Source organism: Nerophis lumbriciformis, linkage group LG24 (assembly GCF_033978685.3).
Source record: "Nerophis lumbriciformis linkage group LG24, RoL_Nlum_v2.1, whole genome shotgun sequence".
Taxonomy (NCBI): Eukaryota; Metazoa; Chordata; class Actinopteri; order Syngnathiformes; family Syngnathidae; genus Nerophis; species Nerophis lumbriciformis.
This window is the reverse complement of record NC_084571.2, coordinates 24,356,517-24,370,000: the sequence shown is the minus strand read 5'-3', so window position 1 is coordinate 24,370,000 and position 13,484 is coordinate 24,356,517. Positions and strand designations below refer to the sequence as shown.

The 13,484-nt window shown below is 37.7% G+C and overlaps 1 protein-coding gene across 1 annotated transcript in view; it reads left to right on the top strand.

Annotated features, from left to right (window-relative positions):
* LOC133620381 (E3 ubiquitin-protein ligase KCMF1-like) overlaps positions 1-13,484 on the top strand; it is a 46,954-nt gene that overhangs the window by 17,011 nt on the left and 16,459 nt on the right. Inside the window, exons 2-4 of the mRNA XM_061981842.2 lie at positions 594-761; positions 6,212-6,351; positions 13,043-13,144. Coding sequence (XP_061837826.1) covers positions 594-761; positions 6,212-6,351; positions 13,043-13,144 — 410 coding nt within the window. The remainder of the gene's footprint in view (positions 1-593; positions 762-6,211; positions 6,352-13,042; positions 13,145-13,484) is intronic.

Genomic DNA, 13,484 nt, shown 5'->3' with positions numbered 1-13,484 from the left:
ATGAAACACCGGCCGGGTTTGTGTTGCTAAAGTCGGCCGCAATACACCGCTTCCCTCCTACAGCTTTCTTCTTTGCTGTCTCCATTGTTCATTGAACAAATTGCAAAAGATTCACCAACACAGATGTCCAGAATACTGTGGAATTTTGCGATGAAACAGACGACTTAATAGCTGGCCGTCATGCTGTCTCAAAATGTCCTCCACAATCCGCGACGTCACGCGCTGACGTCATCATACCGAGACGTTTTCAGCAGGATATGTCGCGCAAAATTTAAAATTGCACTTTAGTAAACTAACCCGGCCGTATTGGCATGTGTTGCAATGTTAAGATTTCATCATTGATTTATAAACTATCAGGCTGCGTGGTTGGTAGTAGTGGGTTTCAGTAGGCCTTTAAACAAAACAGAAATGTCCTGACATATAAATGTGCAAGATGTTGGGGAAGAAGGTAGTGGTACTTTAAATATATCTTTCAGACGGTACTCGGGGTAAATAAGACTGCTGCTATTATGACAAAAATCTGAGTTATTTCATTAAGTTGTCATAGATCAACAAAACTGAGGTCTCTGTCTCACCTTGTCTTTTTTTGTTAGGCGTGAGCTGTGACGCGTGTTTAAAAGGCAACTTCCGAGGGCGACGTTACAAATGTTTGATCTGCTACGACTACGACCTGTGCGCATCGTGCTACGAGAGCGGCGCCACCACCACCAGACACACCACGGAGCATCCCATGCAGTGTATACTAACCCGCGTCGACTTTGGTGAGTACCTTTTCCACCGTCCTGCACGTCTCACAAGGCTTTGACAGAATGTGGACTACAGATTTGCCCATACGTATTATTAGTATTCAGGGAAGCCTATTGTAACACAATAAAACTTGGATATCAAATGACTATTGATTCAGTCTATTACAATGCTTTGAAACTGAATAAATGTGTGATGATTTTTGCGTATTCTTTTTGAATCACCCTGTATATTGGTATCATTTTGTCGCCCAGACTGTCAAGAATGATGAGAGATGGGAAGCATGGTGGAGCTAACGTGAACAGAGTTCAGGAGAAGTAGCAACAAGCTGTTTTAAAGAAAAAAAAAATCAAATAGGGCAAGGTACAAGTCTGCAGTGGAGCTCCTCATTTGCTTGTTATTGTGGCTGTTTTTCGTGTGATTTGATAGGAAAACCTAATTGGAACAATTTAAAGCATTTCTATCTCTGTCTGTTAAAAACTTTTACAAAATTAGGGGTGTCCCGATCCAATATTGGTCTGATATCAGCAAAAACAAGTATTGGATTGTACGAGCTTGTTTCTAAACTTTCTGATATACTGTAAGGCTCCGATACAAGCAGTCCTGCAGCGTGTTTACTTGTGCTAAGCTCTAATTTCTAAATGTCCTCCAATAAGCACAAAAGGTTTGTTCTTGCTTCTGTTTTAGTCAAGTCATTTACACAAGATAGCCAAAAAGGCTATAGGGCCATGCTAAACTAGCAGCTACACAACAGCTGAGCACACATGCAAGACACACATAATTAGTGCCAAATATTGCAGTCCAAAACAGCATATTTGCAGGCCTCAAATTTTAACTTTTTAAGGTCAAGGCAAGTGTTGCCTTAAAGAAGGGCTCATATTTTAGGGCACAAATGTCAATAAATTGAAATAGACTGTATCTTACTGTGTATGACCTAACTTGTAGTAAACTTTAGTAAAGTTGTGTTTAAACGAATATATAAAACGCAATGCAATTTTCATTCCATTATTGTTTACATCAGCGACTTATGTTCAACGTTTACAAAACAGTAAACAAATTCACAAGCAGTGTTGGGTTAGTTACTGAAAAACAGTAACTAGTTATAGTTACTAGTTACTTCATTTCAAAAGTAACTCAGTTACTAACTCAGTTACTTACACCAAAAAGTAATGCGTTACTGTGAAAAGTAACTATTTAGTTACTTCTTTTTTTCTTCTTTTTTTTTTAAAGCTCCAATTAATGCCCTTTTAGCTTTCATTTCAGTACTGTTATTGCACTGGAGAATAATACAATCTGTTGATCAACTTGACATACATTTGTATCACTGAACTCTGCTAAGCAATGTGCTCTACATACAACACACAAAGACAAAGATATGTTACAAAGGCCAATTTGTTTCTGGCCAGAACAAATTGACAAAACTATTTTAAATAGCTGCAACATAACATAAATAAGTAACAAACAGCATAACAGCATAGCTGTAAAGCAAGAAAGGCACACAATACACACACAAAGCCTAACCAGACATTTTTTCCTCAAGAAATTCTGACACAAAATCATGTCTGAAGCCCAGAACACTCTACACATTTCCCCAGTTTTAGTTTAGAGATAAGGAACGATTGGCCTGGCCCACTAGCATCCCTCTTTATGTTTGTGAACTTTATAGTCTATACATTTACAGTGATGCGTTTACAGCCACACAAAAAGTCGGACAACTCCAACACCACACATAAAGTGTAATTCCAGGTCGTTACTCTATGATTTACCAATCAAATGTGTGCCTATTCTAGTATCATTTATTAGGAATCTTAATTTATAAATATTAATCATTAAATGCTGTTAATATATTAAATACATACTAATAAAAATATATTTTTTACAAACAGGAAGTTGCAGGAATGTACACATGATCCCCTGCTTACATTTCATTGTGCAACATGTGAATGTTTTAATGGGAACTAAATGCAATGTCTGAAAGGGGTACAAACTATTTCCAAAGCAGGACCTCCACCCAGACAAACAATACAAGTACACAGTTCATGAAAAACAATATTTGTTGTTATTGTCATTGTAAGTGGGCCTAAACACTTATGTTAAAAATGGAAATGACTGCTGTCATTTGATTATAATAATAAGAGAATGTTGTCTGTCTATCTGTGTTGGCCCTGCTATGGGTGGGGACTTTTCCAGGGTGTACCCAGCCTTCCGCCAGAATGCAGCTGAGATAGGCTCCAGCGACCCCGAAAGGGACAAGCGGTAGAAAATGGATGGATGGATGGAGATTGAACTTGTTATTTAGTCAGGTTTGGGACAGGTGTGCTGCTGGTGTAGCCACAGTGTGCACGTGTGATGTTGCTCACATGTGCAACCACTGAATGCTCAGGGAGTTTTTGCGTTTGCTCACACACACATCAACAATTAGAGGGAACATTGATTGACAGAGTGTGTGTACCTTCAGTGCTGAAGTGTCATTGGAGTCTCTATCTCTCTTTACTAGCTTCGTCGAAGCATGTTGCTTATGTAGCTTGTTTCAGCAGATTTGAATTGCTGTTTTGGGCAGTGGATGGGATCTTTGATCCAAAGCACAATTTACATTTAACTAAAATGTTATTTTCTTTGTGCTCGACAAAAGAAAAGTAGTGAAAATATCTCCATGTTAGCAAACTCGACTTCTGGCTCCGCCATGATCAGACACGCCCCCCTCTCCTCCCTCTCCTCCCTCTCCTCCCTCCCCACACTCACACACACCCACACAGAGCGCATGTCTCTCTCTCTTCTCCGGCTTATGACACAAGAAGAATCAGAACGATGACACAGCAGCGCTCCGATAAAACACACTTTATACTACATAAAAAGTAACGTAAAATAACGCAGTAACGCATCATGTAGTAACGGTAACTGAGTTACTGAATATAAAAAATAACGCGTTAGATTACTAGTTACCGCCGAAACTAACGGCGTTACAGTAACGCGTTACTTTGTAACGCGTTAGTCCCAACACTGTTCACAAGCAGTCCTGGACAGCCACAAATCAAAATAAACATTCACGATAGAGCACATAAACAACATTGACAGGTCTACGCTGAGTTTCGAGGGCAAACAATCGAGTAATTTAGCACTCCATTTAAACTATGAAATTAACCTACCTACAGAAGTTGTGTAGCTTGCTACATTGCTACATTTCCCAAGAGCCTGTAATTGTTTGTTTTCTTTTTTTTGATTCGTTCCTTACTCGGCATTTTGAGAGCTGCCTGACCTAAATTCACCGAACATCAGACGCCCTTCCAGACCCTGACGCAACTAGTGTATCTCTTGGAAAATCTCAGAACAACTCGTCTGTTTTTGTTGTCTGTTAACCTTTGACACACGCTTCCAAAATGGCTGCGCCCATGTTGTTTGTACCCATTAACGTTAATCATGCCATGTCTTAAACAGTTGAACATGTAAGAAAGAAAGTAATGTCGGGGTGTTTTTATCAATCTATTCGATGAAACAATTACGTTACAATTGTCCATTAACAAGTAAAAAGTCAATGTCGGTCATGGCATGTTCTTGGCGTCGATGCTGGTCAATTTTTTTAGGGCATTACGGCAAGTGACTATATGTGGTTAAATTCGAACTCTGCATTGTCACTATGAACGAGTATCTAATAATTATAGTTACATATTACTTGCACATACAAACTCTCCAAGTCAGAAGCGTATTAGAAAGTATCCAGTAACAAACGTGTCCGCATCATGAACTTAATTTTAATGAATTATTGTGACCACTTCGTGTTGCCAGAAAAAACAATTATAAATCCACTTCAACTTAAAGACAACATAGGTCCATTCCAGACAGTAAATAATTGATACTTTAGTGTTTTGATATCGACCTTTGTTCTCTGTTTGACTCATTTTACATTATCAAACCTTCCACAATACAAAACAATTAAGGTAAGTATGATTCCTGCTAAGGTATGTATGATTCCTGCTGATATGGTATTGGGTTAATATCCATATAAGCGATACGCAGGGCTCCAATACTAGTATTGGAAGTGGAAAAAGTCTTATTGGGACACACACACAGTATATTGGTGATTAAAAAAGAATACGCATTTATTCCGCTCTAAAGCATTGTAATACGGTAGACTGAATCAATGGTCGTTTGATACAGGAGTTATCCAAGTTTTATTGTGTTACAATTTCACCGTTGTGGTCATGTAATCCTTTCGGTGCCTTTCCAATGTTGGAAGACCACGTGTTTATTTACCCTCAAAATGGCGACTCCTCAACAGAAGGCGTTTTGTGTGCTTAAGTTTGCGAAAACAAATGGCATTGTCACGGTGCATCGTGCTTTTAGAACAGAATTTGGCATTGATTCACCCCATCATGGGAGCATTTGACGGTGGGTTAAACAGTTTAAAGAGACTGGCTGCTTGTGTAAAGGAGACCTGGAAGACCACGTGTTTCAGAGGAGCGATGCGTTTGAGGGGAGCACGCCCATGTCTACACGTCGAGCAAGTCGTAAACTTGCGATCCCTCAAACCACTGTCTGGCGTGTGTTAAAAAGACGATTACATATGAAACCATACAAACGTAGCCTTGTCCAAGCACTTACCATTAACTGTGAGTCAATGCTGGAGATGATGAAAATCTCTTTTCACGTCTAGTGTTTAGCGATGAAGCGACTTTCCATTTGTGTGGCACAGTCAATCATCACAATGTGCGCATTTGGGGAACAAGTCTCCCACATGAAACAATTGAACATCAAAGAGATTCCCTGAAAGTGAACGTCTTCTGTGCTGTGTTTCAAAACAGGGTCTATGGTCCCTTTTTCTTTAAATAAAACACCCTTACAGGACAAACCTATTCCGGAATTCTCCAAAACTGGCTATTCTATTTACTTCAAGCAGATTCAAATGACTTCGTTTTTCAACAAGATGGAGCACTGCCCACCTTGAGGCATCTTGAGGTTCGAACTTATCTGAATGAAAGCGTGCCTCTGCGGTGGATTGGTAGAAGTGCTAAAAACCTCGCTGTCTGCGCTTGGCCTGCCAGATCCACCTAACTGTGTGTGACATTTTTCTGTGGGGGTATGTTAAAGACAACGTTTATGTTCCACCGTTGCCAGCAAATATTTGACAGGAAAGATCGAATAACAGCAGCAATCAGCGTGGTGGATCGCATACGTTTGGGAGGAATTCTCATGCGTTTTCTTTATTTTCATGACTATTTACATTGCAGATTGTCACTGAAGGCATCAAACCTATGCATGAACACATGGAGTTATGTACTTAACAAAAAAAGTGGAAATAACTGAAAACATGTTTTATATTATCGTTTTTTCAAAATAGCCACCCTTTGCTCTGATTACTGCTTTGCACACTCTTGGCATTCTCTCTTTACTCGTGCCCTCGGCGGTAACACTTTTTTTGATAAAAAAAAAAACGAGTGCCCCTGAAAACGACGCCCTCTCTTGGTTGCAGACCTGTATTACGGCGGAGAAGCGTTCTCGGTGGAGCAGCCACAGGCCTTCACGTGTCCCTACTGTGGCAGGATGGGCTACACGGAGATGTCCCTGCAGGAGCACGTGGCTGCAGAGCACACTGAGACCTCCACCGAAGTGGTACGTACACGCCAGTGACGTGCAGTCACTAGAGGCAGGTGAGGCCCCGCCTCACCTGCCATCATGGAAAGAAAAGAAATGTAAAAAGAAAGAAATTAATTAAATTGTTAAATGTATCCAGTGATTATATTATAAAGTTATTTTCCATTTAACTTCACCAGTTTTAGATTATTTTTATTCAAAATCGCTGAATTTTCACATTTGCCGTTCAAATACTGAGAAGAGACGGTGCGGTGATCAGCAGCCAGTTGAGGCACGTCACTCAGTTGTGCCTCAACATGGATTGCGGACTCGGCTAACTGCTGGCCTGCTGTGCAGTGAGACCGTATTGCTATATGAACTATATTATGCATTTCCATAGTTTAGTTAGCTGAGGTATATAATGTACAGTGTATTTTGTCAACAACTGTATGTGTGTAACGTATTTCTTGTGCTGAGCAATCATAAAACTGCTGCGAAGACGCACTGTGTGAGGCTCGCAATAATCCCGCCTCCTGGTGGTAGAGAATGCACTCCCGCCGTAGAATGCACCCCCTGACGGGAGTGTTATATCAACTAAAGCCCACACTTAAACTTTCCACGTGCAAGATTGAATCTATTTTAAAAAGTTATTTAAGAAGAAGCCAAAAAGTGCAAAAACAATAATGTTCGTGTTGGAGGAGTTGTGAATGACTGCAGGGCCACAACATTAGGTACACCTGCAGACTGCAGCACGGATTTCATATTTCATTCATTCACAACTCCTCCAACACGAACATTATTGTTTTTGCACTTTTTGGCTTCTTATTGAGCTGCTGCATTTTTTGGTTGGGTTGTTTATTTCTATTGAGTAACTTCTACATTTCTAAAAGGGGAGGAATGTAATAGTGATCTATGTTTGTCTGTTGCCATCTCCTGGTGAATGTTGGCTATAGCGTACTGGGGTTACTTTTTGGTTGGCCAACGATTTACGTTGTGTTGCGCACCTGACGTCAAGTGTGTTGAGTCTGTTCTGAAGTCTACAGTAAAGAGACGTACTTCATCACCTCGCCTGGTTATTGCCTCCAACCCAATATATTACATAAAGGTAAGACCACAATAACGTTTTTTTTTATTAAATGTGCTTTTTTGTGTGCTACAGTTTGTATGTGTAAAGTTAAAGTTAAGTTAAAGTACCAATGATTGTCACACACACAAGGTGTGGTGAAATTTGTCCTCTGCATTTGACCCATCCCTTGATCACCCCCTGGGATGCGAGGGAGCAGTGGGCAGCAGTGGCGCCGTGCCCGGGAATAATTTTTGGTGATTTAACCCCCAATTCCAAGCCTTGATGCTGAGTGCCAAGCAGGGAAGAATGCTGGTATGAGCTTTTAAACATAACCCGTTAACTGCTGCCAATCAAAGTGCCTGTTTTGTGGACAGATGGTCCAGTTAATATACTTGGTGTTGTTGTCCCAGAGAATCTGGAAGACCTAGGCTCAATAAATTATGATAATCGACTAAGAAAGCTGGACAAAATTATGCAATTATGGAAAGGGAAATCCTTAACCTTGTATGGTAAAATATCTATTGTCAACTGTTAATTGTTCCTCAATTTATTTATTTGTTTTTGTCATTACCAGCTCCATCACAAAACTTTTTTAAGATATGTGAGCGGAGGGTCTTCGATTTTGTCTGGGACGGCAAACCAGAAAAGATTAAAAGAAAGGTTTTGTACAATGAGTATGAATATGGGGGCCTGAAACTTCTCAACCTTGAAGCTATGTGTCTGTCTTTAAAAGCATCAATTGTTCCAAAGATGTATTTCAACACTGAGTGGTACACAAGTGTCCTGTTGGACAAAAAACATGTATTTTATCAAAAGAAATTGTATCCTTTTTTACAAGTGATCCCCTCCCATTTTTCTTATGTAGAGAGTCTGCTGGGAAACATGGCGGGGTTCATAAAGGAAACAATCCACTCATGGTGGTGTTTTCAATTTTATGTGCCAGAAAAAAGAGACGATATTTTGCAGCAGATAATATGGATGAACTCTAATATTGTAATAGATGGAAAGCCTTTCTTTTGGAAAAATATGTTTGAAAGAGGAATCATTTTTGTCAATGATATTATAAATGAGAATGGTAAGATTATGAAGTATGAAGAATTTATAACTATGTATGGTGATGCTTGCTCAAGCTTTTCATTTAATCAACTAACTGGAGTCATTGGGAAAAGATGGAAACAAATAATTAATTATGGAACTACTAAATTATTAGTTTGTAAACCTCTAATAAGAAATTCGAGTTGGAAAAAAGGAACTAAAATAAATAGAAAAATATATAAGTTTTATTTAATAAAGAAATCTTTGAAGGCTGCCCCATACAACACATTTGGAAAATGGGAGGACTTTTTTGACTGCCCGTTGCCGTGGGATGCCATATTCAAACTAATCTATAAAACTACTATTGATGTGCAAAATCGTTATTTTCAAATTAGAATTATTTATAACTTCTTACCCACGGGGAAAATGTTAAAATTATGGAATATGACAGAGTCAGATGACTGCCGATTTTGTTGTCAGGAGTCTGAATCCACCCTGCATTTGTTTTGGTATTGTCATATTGTGTCTTCTTTTTGGGTGGAAGTTGAAAAAATGTGTTTAAGGATTGGTTTGTTTATGAAGCTTGATGTGGTTTCTGTTATTTTGGGAGAGTTCATTGACAATCATGATTTAATCAATTTAATTATAGTACTCGGTAAAAGGTTTATTTTTAAGGCCAAAAACAGATATTCACTTAGTATTACTTTCTTTAAAACATTTATTCAGTATTTTTTAACTTTAGAAAGTTACATGGTTGAAAACGATAATGATGCCAAAAAACATAAAAAAAGATGGGAAGTCCTCAAAGGCTTATGTTGAAAGTGTAATTATTTATAGATTATATGCTATCTGTTGTTGTATTCCCTAACTTTTAGTGACCTGAACATAAGATGGACTGTAAATACTTTTTTTGTTTTTGTTTTTAAAATGTAATTTTGTTTATAGATTATATGCAATCTGTTGTGTTCCAAAATTTTCTGTTTTTTTTTTTGTTTGTTTGTTTGTTTGTTTTCTCAGTGTACATGAATGAAGGTGTGTGTTGCTGGACCCGACTTGGACATTATCTGGACTGGACCTGGTTTTAAAAAAAAAAAAAACAACCTTTAAACGAAGCTAATTTCATTTACAGCCAGGTCTGGTGAAGATAAGGTCCTTTCTTTCCTTTTTTTATTTATTTATTTTATTTTTATTTTTTTATAGATAGGATAAATAAATATTTTCTTGGATAAAGAGGAAAGTAAACAATATAAAAATAATTACATAAGGGAGAAAAAAGAAAGAAAAAATAGTAATTAAATGAAAATGTTAGTGGACCAGCAGCACAAACAATCAAGTGTGCTTCAGGGACTGTGTTGTGTCCCTTGCAGAAGTGTTGTCCATGTTGTGGAAACCAGAATATTGTTGGCAGAAAGAAACAACCCCTTTTGTGTGAGTGGGTGTGTGTGAGTGTGAATAGGGGAGGGAGGGGTTGTTTTTTTTTCTGGGTTGATGCACTAGTTGAAAGTGTATCGTGTGTTTTTTTCTATGTTGATTTAATAAAAATAAAAAAATAAAAAAATAAAAAAAAATAAAAAAAATAAAATAAAAAAAACTGCTGCCAATCAAATGGTGAATAAGAAAGTTTTTAGGGTTCATATGTTTGTAAATCTGACTGTGATGAAGTCAGTGCCTCACCAGCCATGAACCTCACCGCACGTCACTGGTACACGCTAACACCTTTCTCCTCACACCATCATCGCAAACGCTGTTATGTCACGAGTGTACACGGCTCCTCTGAGGTCATCTTCTGAATGAACAGTGGAAAGTTACACTAAAGTCAAACAGGATCATTTTCATAGACACACGCTATAGATGCAAATATGGAAATATGCCTTCCATATTAAACGCAGCATTTGAGAGAGCTGTGCTGCTCATTAAGAATGGACATTTGAGCAAATGTAGCTTGGCAGCACATTAGAAACTAAGTGTATCCTAAATAAATAATAAAACAATTTCACACCAATTGGCTGCCAAACATCAACGTAATTATGAAACATAATTTTACTGAAAACTGCTCTTTGATGTGAGTGGCTGTACAGCTGAATACAACATTTTCACTTCCTGTAAGTTACCGATACTGGAGCATTGAGTGTTGGCCGATACCGATAATAATCCGACAAGATATCAGCACAAAACATAGTATATCCATGCTTTTATTATTTTGTAGTGTTGAATGTTAGAAAAGGTTTGTTCAAGTGAAATTAGTCAAGGAATGAAGGGAGGTATGAAAAAAAACACTGACCTGATGAAACTTTAAATATAATTTAAAAGAACATATAAACAACAAGTAAAATAATAATAATAGTAACAACAATAATTTAAAATAGTAATAGCAATTTAAAAATCTAAAAAATTAAGTTTTTCTGTTTCAACTTTTTGAAATTCCGTTTTTTACATATACACTTATTTTGCCAAAATAGAGTGTGTTCTTATTGTGTCATACATTACATTTCATAAAATGTTCATTAATAAAATGCAAAAATCCTCCCATTTATTGGTGCAATACATCTTTGGACAGTTTTGACCAGTATTTTAAGTCTAGGAATTATAATAATAATTTTGTTAAATGTATTAAGTGCTTTACGTACGTTATGCTTGGAAAGGTACTTTTTAAATAATAATAATATTATTAGATATTATTACGGTTAATTATATCAGCCTCCATCTAAAATCTGCGCCGATACAAGCGCTCCAGCATGCAGAGCCCCTGTGATCACAATAACATATGACTTGACAGGGTTTCCCTTAATGTCATTGAATTTGGCGTGCCGCCACAGCATTTTTATTACCGCCACACCTTGAAAACAAATTAAAGTCGGACGTGATTTTGAACTTTTATTACCAATCTTATGATAAACAACGACACAATTCCAACAGGTTTTACCCCCCGTGCAAACACTTTCGTCTTGTGAGTCCGCGCTTCCCCCGACACTCAACTACACTTCCTCTCATTTCAATGTGTTTTCTTTATTTTCATGACTAGGCATCAAAACTATGACACCTGTGAAGTGAAAACCATTTCAGGTTACTACCTCTTGAAGCTCAAGAGAATGCCAAGAGTGTGCAAAGCAGTAATCAGAGCAAAGGGTGGCTATTTTGAAGAAACTAGAATACAAAACATGTTTTCAGTTATTTCACCTTTTTTTGTTAAGGACATAACTCCACATGTGTTCATTCATAGTTTTGATGCTTTCAGTGACAATCTACAATGTAAATAGTCATGAAAATAAAGAAAACGCATTGAATGAGGTGTGTCCAAATTTTTGGCCTGTACTGTATATCAATTTATACTTTAACATCCATTTAATTATCCTATTATTTGCACACTATTCACAAGTGATGTACCGAAAACATGACCATCGAAAAAAGACTTTGGTCACCGAAACCAAAACCGGATGTAAACAAAACTGCACGCCATTGTTTGGAGCGTTGTCAGCATGTCTGTGATGTGGACGGGATTTTTATATATATTGCAGATATACCCGCGGCCAGCCATCTTCAAAATGTGCAAATATTAAGAGGACGGTGGCGGCATTTAAGAAGTGTGACGTCATGCTCGCTTCCGCCTCTTTAGTCAGGAACATGGAGGAACAGAAGTAGATTCTCTAAACATGAATACATTTCATAATAACACCAAAAGAAGATGCTCGATTTGTTGCTAGTTTTTTTAATTATAAAAAAAGTCATTAAAAGTCTCTAAACACTTGAAAAAATCTAGTCAAAGTACTTTGTACAATAAGCAGCAACAATTGAAAATATGGCAAAGCTATAAAAAAAAGTTAAAACTAATAATAAAAGATTTGATTGAAATGTATGTACACATTTTGTGAGCCTTTTTCAAGAAAATCATAGCAAATTATGCAAAGTACTCTGACGTTATGGTGACCACGCCCCCACCACCACAGGTATCTTGGCAGTTTAGGGGAAATCCTACTTGATCAAACCTGTTCTAACATTCCATCCTACAAAATACGTAATAAAATGAATGGTTGGTGTTGATATTTTACATACAGACTGAGAAACTTTAAAAAAATATATATATATTTGCATGGCATCTTTAAGTTTTTACAACTGTTAGCAACCTACTTCCTGTTCCATGGCTGTTGACAATTGTTGGTGGATTTATATCTGTTTCGGCCACCAGTCCTGGATGTAATTTAGTATCGTATCAATGTCTCCACTTAATGTCTGCTGAGAAATTTTGTGGCCTTTGAACAAATGTAAATGAGAAGTAACCCCCTCCCCCCTAGAGGGGGGGGGGGGGGGGGGGGGGGGGGTTACCCACATATGCGGTCCTCTCCAAGGTTTCTCATAGTCATTCACATCGACGTCCCACTGGGGTGAGTTTTTCCTTACCCTTATGTGGGCTTTGTACCGAGGATGTCGTTGTGGCTTGTGCAGCCCTTTGAGACACTTGTGATTTAGGGCTATATAAATAAACATTGATTGATTGATTGATTGAGAAGTTGTGATCCATCAACAGAAATACATCTATAAGCTGATCGCCTTCACTTATAATTCCCATGATTGTGTGACGACAGCTGAACCTGCAGATGTTATTGATGCGCTAACTTTCTTCTCGCCTCACAGATCTGTCCCATATGTGCAGCGCTGCCAGGCGGTGACCCGAATCACGTGACTGACGATTTTGCTGCTCATCTCACACTTGAACACAGAGCACCCAGAGACTTGATATCCTTTTCATTCTAGAAGAACCTTTGATGGAATATTAGGCTTATTATCACATGTATTAAGTGTAAATGTTTCAATGTGTTTATATTCTATATTCTATAGTAAATTAGAATATTTTGAAAAACTTGATTTATTTCAGTAATTGCATTCAAAAGGTGTAACTTGTACATTATATTTATTCATTGCACACAGACTGATGCATTCAAATGTTTATTTCATTTAATTTTGATGATTTGAAGTGGCAACAAATGAAAATCCAAAATTCCGTGTGTCACAAAATTAGAATATTACTTTTAAGGCTAATACAAAAAAGGGATTTTTAGAAATGTTGGCCAACTGA